Source organism: Loxodonta africana, chromosome 1 (genome assembly GCF_030014295.1).
Source record: "Loxodonta africana isolate mLoxAfr1 chromosome 1, mLoxAfr1.hap2, whole genome shotgun sequence".
In the NCBI taxonomy this organism is placed as follows: Eukaryota; Metazoa; Chordata; class Mammalia; order Proboscidea; family Elephantidae; genus Loxodonta; species Loxodonta africana.
In genome coordinates, this window is record NC_087342.1 from 220,388,777 (window position 1) to 220,405,627 (window position 16,851).

At 43.2% G+C, this 16,851-nt stretch overlaps 1 protein-coding gene across 14 annotated transcripts in view; it reads left to right on the plus strand.

Moving 5' to 3' along the window:
* Positions 1-16,851, plus strand: part of MTHFD1L (methylenetetrahydrofolate dehydrogenase (NADP+ dependent) 1 like) — a 254,772-nt gene that overhangs the window by 61,602 nt on the left and 176,319 nt on the right. For 11 of the 14 annotated variants that reach the window (XR_010323111.1, XM_023548014.2, XM_023547905.2 and 8 more), the window contains exon 8: positions 15,833-15,944. Coding sequence is in view for 13 of the 14 variants with exons in the window: in XM_023548014.2 (XP_023403782.1) it covers positions 15,833-15,944 (112 nt within the window). In the remaining variant the exon portion in view is untranslated. Of the gene's footprint in view, positions 1-135; positions 6,401-9,970; positions 10,004-14,843; positions 15,945-16,851 lie in introns of those variants that run through there. The other 3 variants (XM_023548271.2, XM_010601289.3, XM_023548440.2) reach the window with 3 other exon arrangements.

Sequence of the window (16,851 nt, forward strand, 5' to 3'; positions counted from 1 at the left end):
CATGCATGCCGTTTGATGGTGTTTTACCCATGGTAGAACATCTTTCAAAATTAGAGTCAACCCTCTTAAACCCTGCTGCTTCCTTATCAACTAAGTTTATGTAATATTCTAAATCCTTTGTTGTCATTTCAACAGTGTTCACAGCATCTCCACCAGGAATGGATTCCATCTTAGGAAACCACGCTCTTTGCTCATCCATGAGAGGCAACTCCTCATCTATTAAAGTTTTATCCTGAGATTGAGCAATTCAGTCATATCTTCAGGCTCCACTTCTAATTCTAGTTCTCTTGCTGTTTCCACCACATCTGCAGTTACTTCCTCCACTGAAGTCTTGAACCCCTCAAAATCATCCATGAGGGTAGGAATCAACTTCTTCCAAACTCCTGTTAATGTCATTATTTTGGCCTCCTTCCATGAGTCACAAATGTTCTTAATGGCATCTAGAATGGTGAATCCTTTCCAGGAGGTTTTCAAGTTACTTTGCCTGATCCAGCAGAGGAATCATTATCTATGGCAGCTGTAGCCTTAGGAAATGTATTTCTTAAGTAATAAGACTCGAAAGTAGAAATTATTTCTTGATCCGTGGGCTGCAGAATGGATGTTGTGTTAGCAGGCATGAAAACAACATTAATCTCCTTGTACATCTCCATCAGAGCTCTTGGGTAACTCGGTGTATTGTCCTTGAGCAGTAATATTTTGAAAGGAGTCTTTTTTTCTGAGCAGTAGGTCTCAACAGTGGGCTTGAAATATTCAGTAAACCATGTTGTAAACAGATGTGCTGTCATCCAGGCTTTGTTGTTCAATTTATGAGCACAGACAAAGTAGATTTAGCATAATTCGTAAGGGCTCTAGGATTTTCAGAGTGGTAAATGAGCACTGTCTTCAACTTAAAGTCATCAGCTGCATTAGCCTCCAACAAGAGTCAGCCTGTCCTTTGATGCTTTGAAGCCTGGCATTGATTCTCCTCTCTAGCTATGAAAGTCCTAGGTGGCATCTTCTTCCAGTATAAAGCTGTTCTGTCTACATGGAAAATCCGTTGTTTAGTGCAGCCGCCTTCATCAATTATCTGAGCCAGAGCTTCTGGGTAACCTGCTGCAGCTTCTACGTAAGCGCTTCCTGCTTCGCCTTGCACTTTTGTTATGGTGACAACTTCTTTCCTTAAGCCTCATGAACCAACCTCTGCAGGCTTCAGACTTTTCTATGCAGCTTCTTCACCTCTCAGCCTTCATAGAGTTGAAGAGTATTAAGGCCTTGCTCTGGATTAGGCTTCGGTTTAAGGGAATGTTATAGCTGGTTTGATCTTCTGTCCAGACCCACTAAAGCTTTTTCCACATCAGCAATAAGGTTGTTTCGCTTTCTTATCATTTGCGTGTTCCCTGTGGTAGCACTCTAACATTTCCTTCAAGAACTTTTCCTTTGCATTCACAACTTGGCTAACTGTTTGGTCCATGAGGCCTAGCTTTTCACATATTTAGGCTTTTGACATGCCTTCCTCGCTAAGCTTAATCATTTCTAGCTTTTGATTTAAAGTGAGAGGCGTATGACTCTTCCTTTCACCTGAACACTTAGAGGCTATTGTAGGATTATTAACTGGCCTGATTTCAGTATTGCCGTGTCTCAGAGAATAGGGAGGCCCAAGGAGGGGAAGCAGGATGAGGTAATGGCCAGTTGGTGGAGCAGTCAGAACACACACGTTTATTGATTTAGATTGCCATCTTATGAGTGCAGTTCATGGCTCCCCAAAGCAATCACAGTTGTAACATCAAAGATCACTGATCACAGATCACCATAATAGGTACAATAATAATGAAAAAATTTGGAATATTGTAAGAATTACCAAAATGTGACAGAGACATGAAGTGAGCACATGCTCTTGGAAAAATGGCACCGATAGACTTGGTCGACACAGGGTGCCATTAACCTTCAATTTGTAAAACACATTAATATCTGCAAAATGCTGTAAAATGACGCACAATAAAACAAGGTTTGCCTGTAGCATACAACAATATGATGTTATCTGCTGTTGAGTTGACTCCAACTCATAGCAACCTATGTATAACAGAATGAAACTTTTCCCTGTCCTATGCCATCCTTACAATCCTGGCTATGTGTGAGCCCATTGTTGCAGCCACAGTGTCAATCCATCTCATTGAGGGTTTCCATCTCTTTTTCACTGACCCTTCACTTTATCAAGTATGATGTCCTCCAGTGATTTGTCCTTCCTGATGACGTGTCCCAAGTAAGCAAAACAAAGTCATCCTGTGGCCAACCGTAGTTAAGTCCTTGTTGTCATCAGAGCCCAGAAGGGGAAGTGAGGTGTGTGTTACACAAGAGAACCATCTCACCCATCCTGGAAAAGGGCTCCAGGCTTGTGCTCTGTGCAGTACAGGCCAGTACAGTTACCTTCTGTCCACCTATCTGTCATCCCCTATCCACCTTTCTATACCATTAGCAGGGCCTGGCTCTATTTTCCAGCTGTAGATTGCCAGGCATTTCTCCTGAGGTGCCTCTAGTGGATTCAAATCTCTGACCCTTTGGATAGCAGCTGAGGGCATTAACCATTTGCACCACTCAGGGATACCAAGGAGGTAGGTTGTTGTTGTTGTTGTTGGGTGCCATCAGTTCTGACTCATAGTGACCCTGTGGACAACAGAACAAAACACTGCCAGGTCCTGCGCCATCCTCAGAATCGTTGTTATGCTGAGCCCGTTATTGCAGCCACTGTGTCAGTCCATCTTGTTGAGGGTCTTCCTCTTTTTTGTTGGCCCTCTGCTTTACCAAGCATGATGTCCTTCTCTAGGAACTGATCCCTCCTGACAACATGTCCAAATTATGCGAGACATAGTCTCGCCATCCTTGCTTCTAAGAGCATTCTGGTTGTACTTTTTTCCAAGACAGGTTTGTTCAGTCTTTTGGCAGTCCACGGTATATTCACTGTTCTTCGCCAAGACCACAAAGGTGTCAATCCTTCGGTCTTCCTCAGTCATCGTCCAGCTTTCAAATGCTGGTTGGATGTAGGATGTAGGTTAGAATATTTTAATTAGAAGGACTTAGGAGATCTGTAGCAATAAAGCGTTTGTATAAAGATTTAATTTGGGAAGCTTTTTCATACATGTTATCCCATAAATTTTGCAACCCTGAAAACTGGATATTAGGCTCAGTGGAGGACTGTGAAGGAACAGGCTTGACTGACTCCTGGTCTTGAGACTCCACCCACAGAGTTCTTCCCACTGCATCTCAGTTCCTGTCTGGCAAGTGCAGCTTCCTCACTTTTCACAGCAGGCAGCTGAGGCCCAGAGAGTTACTCAAAGGAAGTGGAATGCAGAAATCTTTTGGTATGCAGTGTGAGGTTCAGAATTGGAAAGCGTAAATGTCAGAAAATGCAAAGCTGAGTTTCCCACAGCAACATGAGTTTGCCTTAGCTTGAACACATTGTGTGTATTAGACTCCGTGGCTCACAGCACAAACGTAAATGTAAATCACGAGGGCTATTGTGCCGCTGTGAAATGTGGTTTGCTCAGTGTTGCCCTGGGAACCATAACCAGAGAATTTGCTCATTTCTGTGCTTCGTGGTTCTGAGTCTTTGTCATGGTAAGGAAGATTCCCTCTTGCCACATAGGCATGTACGCTGTACACACATATACTACACATAAACTTGCACACACATCCAAATGCATATCATACCCACACACCACACGCAGATACACTCTCACACAAACTGCGTACACACACCTACACATATACTACACATGCGCTTGTACACACACCCACACATATATCATACCCGCATACCACACACATACACACTCTCACACAAACTGCACACACACATGCACAGACTCACACACACCACACATACACACATACACCCAGATACATACCACACACCACCATACCCAAATACAAACACTCACACGTACCACACACTCATACATACACACACACATGCATAGTAAACACACTCACATACAGCCCAAGTTTTTATTTTAGTTTTTTGTAAGGTTCAGAAAAGGGTTTTTTTTTTTTAATAAATAGTTTAAAGTAACATACTGATTTGGGGCTGCATTTTTCTTCTATCTGTCATAGCTTACATAAGCGTCAAGTTCACTTCAAGAGGAATTAACTGACTATTTGGTCGTTTTGGACACAACTGAATATCTTTGGTAGTATCTTCTCATACATAGAGCAGTAAATAAGTTGAGTGATGAAGTAAGAGGTGAACTTAGGGACATTTAGAAAAAGGAAGATCATTTCTTATCCTTTGGGGGGAAAATCTGGTAGATAAATACTATAGTCATAAGTCCCAAACGCCATTTGGCGTGTGATCATTCCAGTTTATGAAATAACCCTAAGAAAGTGCTTTTAATTTTAAAAGCCAATACTCTGCCCAGATCACAGATGAGTGTGGAAAAAGAAACACACCCATTTCCTGAAAGGAAAAAGATTCTCCCAGGCTGAGAGCACTGGGTGTGCATGAAGTGAGGGAAATACCTTTTGCTGAAATGGTCATTCTCTTATCTTGCCAAAGCATTACAACATCTGAATGAAAATAGTTTGACATTCTTATTTTGGAGTAGTTAGCACAGTTATGTTAACGTTTCTATTTGGTCGTATGCTTAATGTTTCAGGGAAATGTAGATATCGATTCACAGATAAAAAGCAATAGTCTCATTGTAGATGTTCAGATAATTCAAGTAAAATGTTTGGCATTCTAAGTTAGGATGATTTATGAATAAATGGACTGCTCATGAAAAATTCTACCTGAACGAAATCTCCATGTGTAGGAAACACACTCTACCCAGATAGCAAGACGGCACCTACCCCTCACTTATTGAATGTCTTGTTAGCCAACATTTCACATTCAGAACAGTAGTAAAAAAAATCTGCTATCTATTTTGTGCATTAACGGTGTACGTCTGGCAGTAATGAATGCTTAGGTGCGAGGCACGGGTAATGCTGGCTGTCATGGTTAAAGTTGTGTATCAACTTGGCTGCGCCATGATTCTCATTGGTTTGGAAGTTATGTAATGATGTAATTTGGCAGTTATGTCATGGTGTAGTCATCCGCCATTTGCTAGTCTGATGTGGTCATCTTCCATTTTTACATAACACTGATTTTCGTATAACGACATGATCTTTGGAATCTAACCATGTCGATAAGTGAGGACTGGGTGTATACCAGGCTTGGACTCTACTGTCCGTTTCTACAATAAAGTTGCTGATGAATCCTTTGTTGCCAAAAATGGATTTTTTACCTCTATCTTGCTTGACTATTTGATCTCATTTAAACCTGTTGACCATACCCTTTTCCCTGGGCCTGTGGTAACACTGCTTCTCCTAACTCTTGGACCACACCACCATCTCCATCATTTTCCCCCTTCTCTTAACTTTTAGGGTTAGTGCTTCCCGCAGAGGCATTCTACCCTTTAGGGAGTCTTACCAAGCTTCCGGTTTTAACTACCGTCTATATGCTGATGAATCCTAACCGGCACCACACCCTGGACTACCCTCAGTTCCAGACGTGTGTATCTAGCGTCCTACCAAATATTTCCTCCTTGAATGTTCCTCAGAAACTCAGAATCATGCATTCCCTGTCACTACCTCCAATGTATTCTCAATCCAGCTTTCAGAGTTGTTGTTGTTGTGTGCTGTCAACTCAACTCCAATTCATAGCGACCCCATGTGACAAAGCAGAACTACCCCATAGGGTTTCCTAGGCTGTAATCTTTACAGGAGCACCTTTCGGTTAGCACTCGAGTGCTTTAGCGCTGCACCACCTGATCGTGTGGGAGCAGCCATATACGGTAACCCAGACTGATAGCTACTTGTCTGTCAAGAAAAGGTCAGAGGGCGGAGCCAACATGGCGCTATTAACAGAAGCACCATGCCATCCCTCCGCAAGAAAAACCTGAAAAATTAAGTAAAACAGACAAATGTCAATTCTAGAACCCCAAACATCAAATGAAGAGATAAAGAACTCAACCAAGCACCAAATGGAATAAGAAACTGACAGAGAACAGAAAGCGAGGAGAGATAGAGAGTGGAGGTCCCCTATCAGCAAACATGGCTCGGATTCGCCATCTTGGACTCCTCAGCCTCTGCGGACAGGGAGTAAGGGAAGGCAGCCTTCACGGAGCTCCCAGGAGAAGACAGAGCACCCGGTAACCAGCAATACACGCTTTCCTACCCCCACCTGACCTTCCCCTGCTTGGCTTCCGCAGCTTCCTGGCAGGGCACAGCCACTTGGCCCAGGAGGTGCCGGCTCCTTGCTGCTTGGATTTGCCCCACCCGCACCAGCCAGCTCCTTCAGTGCCATTTTTCTGATGCTATCATTGCTTTTTATTGGTTTCTTCTCTATCACCATTTTCCCTTTCTTTCAAACACTTGGCTCCATGTGCCATTTCTGCTTTTTCGTGACAGGCAGTGAGTGCCACTAGGCTGGGGAACTGCTTCCCCAGTCTGCACTGCCACACTGGTGGGATCCCTGGGGCGGGGGGGGGGGTGGGTGCGTATTTTATTATTTTTCTGTTTGTTCCTTTTTGTTTTTCTTCATTTCTCAGTTTCTCATCTCCCTCTACTTTCCTTCTTTTCCTGTCTCCTGAACACGTGGTGCTGTGTACCATCTCCGTACCTTCTAGAGAGCTGTGCCACTCACCTTGGAAGCCACTTCTGCAGTCCGCTCTGCCACAGTGGTGGGATCCTGGGGGCATTTCTTTTTATTTGTTATTATTTCCTTCTTTTTCTTTTTTCATTTGTGTTTTTCGTCATTTCTCAGTTTCTCATCTCCCTCCGTTTTCCTTCTTTCCCTCTCTCCTGAATACCTGGCACTGTGTACCATCTCCTCCCCATCTAGATGGACTGTGCCGTATGTAGCAGCATGGGAGCCACTTCCCCAGTCTGCACTGCCACGCTAGTGGGCTCCCTTGGGGATTTTCTTTTCTTTTCTCAATTTCTTACCTCTCTCTGCCATCTTTCCCTTGATTTCTCCTGAACACTTGAAGTGTGCCATCTCTGTTCCTTCTAAATGGGCTGTGCCGTGCCAAACAGCTGGGGAGCCACTTCCCTGGTCCAAGGCGCCACACCAGTGGGATCCCTGGGGGCTTTTTCTTTTTCCTTTTTGTTTTTCTTCATTTCTTAATTTCTTGTTTCTCTCTGCTTTCCTTCTTTTCCTGTCTGCTGAATACCTGGGCACTGCCAAGCCAATGGGCTCCCATGGGGATTTTTTCTTTTTCTTTTCTGAATTTCTCGTTTCCCTCTACATCCTTCCTTACCCTTCTCCTGAATACCTTGTGAAGTGTGCTATCTCCGCTCCTTCTTGACAGGCTATGAGTTGCCACTCACCTGGGGACGTGCTTCTGGTGGGCTCCCTTGGGACATTTTTTTTCTTTCTTTCTTTACTTTATTTCTTGGTTTCTTGTCTTTCTCTACCTTCCTTCCTTATCCTTCTCCTGAACACCTGGAGCCGGGTTCCATCTCTGCCCCTTCTTGATGGGCTATTCAGCGCTGCCCCACTGGGGACCAGCTTCTAGCAGGCTCCCTTGGGACATTTTCCTTTTCTGTTTTTTTTTTTTTTTTCTTTTCTCAATTTCTTGTCTCTCTCTACCTCCCTTCCGTACCCTTCTCCTGAACACCTCACGCCATGTGCCGTCCCCGCTCCTTCTGGACAGACAGTGCAGCACCACTTGGCTGGGGACCTGCTTGTGGTGGGCTCTCTTGGGGCATTTTTCTTTCTTTCTTTCTTTTTTTTCCCTTGGTTTCTTGTCTCTCTTTCTCTACCTCCTTTCCTTCCTCCCAGCCACGTAGCATCTTTTTTTCTCCCCCTAGGTTTCTTATCTCTCTCTCATTCCTTCCATTCCTTTCTTCCCACCACATAGCTGCATGTGCCTTTCTCCTTTTTTTTAAATCTAGTTTCTTATCTCTCTCTCTTCCTTCCTTTCCTTTCTCCCACCCATCCAGCTGCATGTGCCATATCTGTCCCTTCTTGACAGGCTGTGCCTCATCACCTGGGTAGAAAACCACCAGCACACGGCTTTTCCAGGTCTGCACCACTATGACAGCAGGCTACTTCAGCACTTTTTTTTTTTTTTGGCTGCTGTTTCTCTCTCTTCTTTGTCTTCTTTCCCACATCCACTTAGCTCCACACATCACAACCTCCACCCTCCGTCCTGCCTATCTGCACTGTGTGCTGAACACCACATCCCCAAGCAGCACAGGCATGGCCTGCCAGAACCTGCCCTGTACTGACCCCCAGGCTCACACCATCAGCCCCAGTATGCACCACAAACAACCCATCCCAGCCACCCCTCCTGCTGGACTTGCCCTGCTGCACCATTGCTGAGTGACTGGCTCTGTCCATTAGACAAGGTGGTGAGAAGTATTGTGCCCACAGACAGGCAAACAACAAAAAATGCCCAGCCTGCTTGCTCAGACATAACCAAATAAAACAAAAAAGCAGGATGAAACAAAATAATTTAAAATCAATAAGTGAAGAAAATGACTACCGAACATCCTGAAGACAGCAGGCGATGCCAAAACATATAAATAAACAGGACCGGATGGTTCCAGTAGGTGTCCAAAATAAAACACCAGATGACCTTTTAGCAGAAGAAAAGGCACTGAAACTACCTTATAGGAAATTCAAATCTTTAACATACAGAGCTATCCAAGATTTGAAGGAAAAAGTAGACAAAAATGAGAAAGAAATAGATACAGTCATGGAAAAGACAGACAAAACAATGGAAGAATTCAGGAAAATAGTACAGGAACAAAAAGTCAAAATAAATTCGCAACTAGAAATCATACAAAAACAGCAATTAGAAAACCAGAAGATAAACCACAATATTTCAGAAATGGACAGTGTCATAGAAGGTCCGAGGAGCAGGTTTGAAACAGTGGAAGACAGGATCAATGAAATTGAAGGCAAATACGTGGATGTCATTTTGTTTGAAGAAAAATCAGAGAAAAGAATGAAGAAAAATGAAGAAACACTGAGAATGATGTGGTAGACAGTCCAAAGCAAATATTTCTGAATGATTAGAGTTCCAGAACGGGGAGAATACAGAAAACACGGAGAAAATCATCGAAAAATTTCTGACAGAAAACTTACCTAATATCATGAAAGATGAAAGACTGACCATCCGAAAAGCTCAGTGAACCCCATTTAGGATAGACCTCAAAGGAAAATCACCAAGGCATATCATACAAGGGAAAGATTAGTCCAAAGGACTAATGGACCACAACCACCACAGCCTCCACCAGACTGAGTCCAGCATGGCTGGATGGTGTCCGGCTGTCACCACTGACTGCTCTGACAGGCATCAGAGTAGAGGGTCCCAAACAGAGCTGGAGAAAAATGTGGAACAAAATTCTAACTTACAGAAAAAAACCAGAGTTACTGGCCTGACAGTGACTGGAGAAACCCCAAGAATATGACTCCCAGACATGCTTTTAGCTCAGTAATAAAGTCACTCCTGAGGCTCACCCTTCAGCCAAAAATTAGATAGGCCCATAAAACAAAATGAGACGACAGTGGCACAGTAGCCCAGGAGCAAGGACTAGAAGGCAGGAGGGCACAGGAAAGCTGGTGTTCGGGAACCTGAGCTTGAGAAGGGAGAGCGTTGACATGTCGTGAAGTTGCCATCAATGTCACAAAACAATATGAGTACTAAATGTTTCATTAGAAACTAGTTTGTTCTATAAACCTTCATCTAAAGTACAATTTAAAAAAAAAAAAAAACTTTTCAGAATGGTAAAAGTCATTCAGAATGTCAATGACTGGGGTTTAGGTATTCAAAATGGCCTTTCTACCTAACTACTTCATTTTGCAATATTAGACTTTCTTGAATACGCCCGTTTATTAAACCAGTTAAATGTATATGTTGATAAATAACTTGCTGTATGAAAACAAAAAGGTCAGAAAATTTGGAAATGTTGACTGTTATAAAAGGAAAGTTTATAACATCTCTTTTAGGACTTTGCCATGAGATAGTTAAGCAGCCTCTGTGCTATATAAGATTTTCACGGACACACCCTCTCCCATTCTAAGCATCGCGAAGACTCTACTTTGGAATATTATGCGATCTCTAAAGCCTCCTACCCCTGGCTGGCACAAAAGGTTTGCGCTCAGCTGCTAATGAAAAGGTTAGTGTTTCGAACCCACCCAGTGGCTCCCTTGGTGATCTGCTTCTGTAAAGATTATAGCCTGGAAAACCTACAGAGCAGTTCTACTCTGTAACATATGGGGTCACCATGAGTCAAAATCAACTTGACGGCAACAGTTTTTATTTTTATATTTTTGGTAAGGCCACGTTTAACTGGCTTATGTACACCACAGTGCATCCCAGTTCATTGAAAGTGAAAGAACGAGTAACAAGCAAGAGGACAATGTCAGCACTTTGGTGTTTTTGACCCTACCCTTCTTCCTTCAGGACCCTTACCTGTACTCACTGGGTGTGACATTTGACCAGCTGACACACAGGAACTGATCGAGAATGCCAATGTCAATCTGTGTGTTAAAACTAAACCATTTAAAAAAAAAAAAAGTTGCCATTGAGTTGATTCTGGCTCATGGAGACCGCATGTGTATCTGAGTAGAACTGTACTCCTTAGGGTTTCCAGTGGCTGATTTTTCTGAAGTAGATTGCCAGGCCTTCGGAGGCACCTCTGGTTGGACTTGAACTGCCAACTTTTTGGTTAGCAGCTGGGCGCTTGACCGTTCATGCTACCCAGGGACTCCACGTTTAGAAAAATAAGTTGGAATTGACCGTTTAATATTTTCTTCTCATATCCCGGTGTCTTGGCCTCTGCCCCTCCATCTTGCAAATCTTAGCTCAAAAATCGTGGAGACAGGGACTGGATTTTTATTTTCAGACCCTCAGCTACTTTGGTGTCTGCCCCAGCTGGTACCCAAAGATGTCAGATGAGTGAGTATATTCACTAAAGAATTCCAGGTCACTTTTATTCTGAAGCACGTCTTTGCTGAGAAATACCTCTGAACCATTTTTTTTAACCCATCCCCTCTTTTGATATGTACACAAATCTCACACCTAAGATTTTCTTCTGTGCCCTTTGGAACACGTTGAGAGCAGATCAGTTCTGTGTTCTAGAATAGAGCATGGGGATGCACTTCTTGTAGTTTAAATTTTTAAAACTGCAGTTTATTTTCTAGGTATAAAATTATGATATTCAATATCCAAATAATATCTGCCCTCTCTCTCTGCATATTCTCGTGCTTGCCTCCACCTCCCTCTTAAAAATCACTGACTCAGAGAAAATAGTTTTCATGTTATCTAAACTATATGGTAACTCCCACACTAACACTGTTAAATGTCTGCATATCTGTGTCTTGCTATTGTTTTAACATTTGGTCCCCTGTCTGGGGAATGGGTGGTTCTCTTCAAGCTGCTTCCACTCAAGTCTCAGCAGAGAAAGCAATATTTTGTTATGAGGTAAAGTTTCAAGTCAGACTTTGGCCAGGACCTTTCCCATTTGGGAGGAGGAAAGTGGGAACAGCCAGTGAGATGATAATTCTTGAATTGTAGCTCATTAAAATTTCCCTTCGTCCTTTGTGGGTTATTTATTGATTTAAGCATCTAGCACTTTTCCTTTCCAGAAATAATCAGTATCTAAGTAGTGATCCTTGCGAAGGGAGGGGATGTTTGTCCTCTGTGGGATTAACTGTCCCCCAGTTGCTTATTAGCATTGCTCACTTAAGGTTGTGTGTGAGTATGGAGTTCAGGGGTGGAAATAAGATTTATAGGTAATGAAAAGAACAGGCAGTATCAAAGACACCAAGCATAGTAAACTACGTGTTCCTAGGGGGACTTGTGTCAACCTGTACTCCTTGGCTGTTTCCAAAATGAACATTTCAGTCTTGATCGTTTTAACAACCTTTTTTTGAATACATATTAACATGTTCTGTTTTTGCTATTGTGCATGAAAATGTAGCAAAATGGTGATTCCTGTCTGCAGATCTTTTTTTTTTCTCCAACATTTTATTATGAACAATTTCAAACACACTGAAAAGAATTTTTCAGTGAGCATCGGCATACCTACTACCTATATTTTATAATTAACTTTTGGAATATTTGCTTTATCATGTACTTTATCATCTCTGCTTCCATTCTGTCCATCAGTGCAGCCTTGGAAACCCTGTGGGGCAGTCTGCCCTATCTTACAGGGTTGCTATGAGTCAGAATCAACTCGACGGCAACGGGCTTTTTTAGTGCATGATTGAATTTCTGACAGTGGTATATGTAAATGAAGGAATACTTTTTTAAATAGATGTCTAAAAACTCTCTTCTCATCAGAACATTTTCCCCCCTAAATATGATCCCACCCAAAATTCTGGCTGCTTTTCGGATCTATCGGTAGATAGCACGGGCAGCTTAACAGACAAGGTGACGAGTAATCTTGTCTATAAATGTCTTCATTTTGTTTGACAGTGTTACAGCTCTGTAGTTTAGCAAAAGAAAACATTTAGACAAATGTTTTGGTGGAAATTTTTTTTATCTTTCTAATGTGTTTAATAAAGTAGATTCACTGCCACACCACTTAGATGTAATCTTTCACTTCCTGCTTTAATACAGTCAAATACCAAAAAGCAAGTAATATTTTTGGCTTATTAGTGGATCCTCAGTGAATGTTAATACCCTTTTTTCTATTTGCGTGATCCAGTAGATCAAATATCTCTGGGGTATTTTTTTAATTGTACTTTTGATACAGGTTTACAGAGCAAATTAGTTTCTCATTAAGCAATTAATGCACATATTATTTTGTGACATCGGTTGCCAGCCCTACAGCATGTCAACATTCTCCCCTTCTCGACCTTGGGTTCCCTGTTACCAGCTTTCCCATCCCCTCTTCCCTTCTCATTCTTGCCCCTGGCCTGGTGTGCCCTTTTAGTCTCGTTTTAATTTATGGGCCTGTCTAATCTTTGGCTGAAGGGTGAACCTCAGGAGTGACCTCAATACTGAGTTAAAAAGGTGTCCAGGGGCCATACTCTTGGGTGGGGTGTTAATTTTTAAAAGCTGGCCTTGTCAGCGGTATGAAAAGACAAGTATTTTAATTGTTGGTGTACTCCTCCTCCACCAGGGGAACTTGGAACTGCTCTAGATCTTGGCTTCTTGTTTATCAACTAGGTAGGACTACCATGGATTGGGCTTCCTCATTGCTGTCTCTTATCCCAAGAGTCCTGAAAGACATCAGCTGGTACATCCCCTTGTCCACACAGTGTTTAAAGTTCTCAGGTTCAGGAACCGGCCTGGTGCTTCCCTGAGGTGCTCAGCAATCAGCCTGCCCTAGCTGAGAATGGGTAAGGACATGTAGAGTGTGATCGTTGACAGGCATGGCTGCATAATGTCTGTCTGGACAATGTTCCACCACATATACGTCCATCGTCCCTGAAGATACAATAGAGTTCAGAAATCCTGATCGGAGAACAGGATGTAGTGGATTTAGGCATGTCACACTTGACAATCATGACAGTCCTTAAAAACAGAGAAAAAGTTCTCCGAGCTTTTAAAGGATCGGCTCTACCTAAAGCTACAAGGCTAATGAAAACGTGAGAGGAGCTATGTCAAGCTATGGAGAAATTGCTAATGACGTGGATTGAGGGCCAAACACAAAAGCAAGTCCCTCTCAGCACGTGGACATCACTGCTAAGGCACAGAGCTTCTTTGAGGTGCTTAAAAGCAAAAACAGGACCAGTCTGTGATATCAAGTTTAGTGCCGGCGCTGGGTGGTTCAGGCACTTCAGAGGTTTTATGCTGCATAATGTGAAAGTGAGCGGTGAGCCTGCGAGTGCTGATGCCAAGGTAACAGAAGAATTTGTTGAAACCTTAGATGAACTAACTGTCCAAACCAAACCCACTGCCACTGAGGCGATTCCAACTCATAGCAACCTTATAGGACACAGTAGAGCTGCCCCACAGAGCTTCCAAGAAGCGCCTGGTAGATTTGAACTGCCGACATTTTGGTTAGCAGCCATGGCTCTTAACCACTACACCACCAGGTTGGAGAGGGAGGTTATTTACCCCAGCAAACTTTTAATATGGACAAAGCCTTCTTATTTTAGAAGCGAATGCCTGAAAGGAATTTCATTCATAATATAGTGTTCACACAACATCCAGAACACATATGTGCCACTTCACAGAACATATCGTGGACGTTAAACGACGTATAACTGTATTTATTAATTTTTTTTCTTTTCTTCCATGGTACCACTGTGTGGGTTTGAACCACCAACTTTTAAGTTAGTATTCGAGTGCAAACCATTTGTCCTACCTAGGGACCTTGTTTGATCCCAGAGAGTCTGCAGTCAGTTACAGGACATCAGATCCTTAGACAAAGCAGTGGGGGGAATGGCCATCAGTGTGGGAAAGTTAAGGGCAGGGCACCTTTAATCTCTTTCCACCTCATAGCACATTTCCAAGACCGGGTACTCTAGGGGCACCAGTACATACTTACATGCAAGTTACTTAAAGCCTATATACCTCAGTTTCCTTGTCTATTAAATGAGTATAGTAACAGCCTCACACAGTCAGGATAGGAAATGAGATAATATTTACAGCACCTAGCTGACATGCACAGTCATGGCTATTTTCCCCCACAAGTCTAAGATTCCTTTTTTGCCTCTTGTCCTCCACATATGAATCCAGTTTGAAATCATTGGGTGCTAACTGGGACCCCATGGGTGGTCGTTGTTTGGTTGAGGTGAGAGCCAAGGCCTAGATCAAACTGCCCTACCTGGCCTTTTCCTCCAGCACTGCATCGTCAAAATCAGAACAGGGTGGACATGATGGATGTGTTCTATAGCAGTGATTGCATTCTTTTCTCTTTCTCAGAAAAATGAGCACTTTGAGAAGAGACTAACCAGGCCTTAAAGGAAGTGAGATTTCTTCCCAGGCTCCTGGAAGCCCTTCCAAGACGGAGTAAAAGTTTCATGTGGGTCTAATTTTGATTGTGCAGTTGTACTGGCTGCAGGCCCCTGTACTATGCAGACCTTACCTGGCTTTCCAACAAAAACCCACGGTTTCCTCCGTAGCCCTTTCCTCAATCAGGATGCCACCCCAGCCCGCCTTTCCAGCCTCCTTCCATCAGTATGGTTCTCTTTTCCCCATCCTTAGCTTTTTTCTTGATACTGTGGTTAAAAAAAAACCTACCTAATGCTGTGGTTAGTGGTAAGTATATGTAAACGATAATATGCCACACGATGTATATACCGAAGTGATTAAGGAAATTTTAAAGTCCAATTTCCTTTTTTTCTAGGATGTGATCCTCATGTTCTGTTTATATTAATAGATATGTTGTTGTTGTTAGCTACTGTCGAGTTAGCCTCTGACTCACGGCGACCCCACGCACAACGGAATGAAACACTGCCCGGTCCTACACCATCCCTGTGATCGACTGCGGATTAGACCATTGTGATCCACAGGGTTTTGTTGGGTGATTTTCAGAAGTGTATCATGAGGCCTTTCTAGTCTATCTTAGTCAGGAAGCTCTGCGGAGACCTATTCAGCATCATAGCAACACACAAGCCTCAACTGATGGGCGGTGGCTATGCATGAGGTGCGAGGTGCACTGGCTGGGAATCAAACCCGGGTTTCCCGCGTGGAAGGTGGAAATTCTACCACTGAGCCACCACTGCCCTCATACTAATACATATACTTGAATTAGTGAAACAATTTTGCCCATGTCAGCAGTTCGGAGCAAAACTCTGAAACTGTGATGGCTATCTTTTACATTGCAGCATTTAACCAGAATATTTAGCTGTGTCTTTATGCTACAGATGAAAATGTGTGGTTTTTTTTTTTTTTTTTCTATTTCTTTTTAGCTTCATGAGGCTAACATTGTGGTCTTAGGCTCGCCCAAGCCAGAAGAGATTCCCCTTGCTTGGATACAACCAGGGACTACAGTTCTCAGTTGTTCCCATGACTTTCTCTCAGGTAAGTGTCTTAATGTTGGTGCAGATGCTGATAAAAATAGGTAAGATTGTCGTGAAAAACGTCAGCCTCATGCGTTCAGAAGAGAGTGTGTTCCTGAAATATTGGTAGTTATTAACATAAGTATACGGTATAGGAACCTTAGAATGTCAGTGTACATACACTTGGGGGTTGCTTGTTAGGCAAAGAGGAGCCAAGATGGCAGCGCAGTGGCTGCTTCCTCCTCCCACGTTGGAAACGTCCCCTTGCTAGGCTCTAGCATCTGGCAGTCAAGTCAGTTGTGTCCACAAGTAAATAATTTGTACATATGTAAGATAAACTAAGTCCCTGGGTGGCACCAACGGTTAAGCACTTGGCTACTAACTGGAAGGTTGCAGGTGCCTTGGAAGAAAGGCCTGGTGGACTGCTTTTAAAAAGTCAGTCATTGAATACCCCACGGAGCACAGTTCTACTCTGACACACACGGGTCTCCATGAGTCGGAGTTGATTTGATGGCAACTGGTGTTTTTGGTTTGTTTGTTTAAGATAAGCTAATAGTAGTGGTTTTCAGTCTTTGAGAAAGCAGCACAGTCCCTTCTTCCAAAGAAACCTTAGCTGAATCCCAGTAAGTAAAAACATATGGAAGCAGAGTTGCTGGGAAGGTGGGAATGGAGACCCAGACCTCCCGTCTCCTTCATTTCCCCTTTCAGGTGACCCCTGAACCACTTCTCTGGAGCTCCAAAGTTACCTCAGAGAGCAGTTTGAAAATCACCATTAGAAACAGAAGCGGTGTTGGGATTGGGGTTCTATTTGATGGTATTTCACCAAGTGATCCAGGAGTGCCCTGGACCACAGCAAGCCCACTTTATAGCCTAGCTCATCTTGGCCCCATACCGGGGTACCCAGCCAAGGGGCCCAGTGGGAGCTGAAC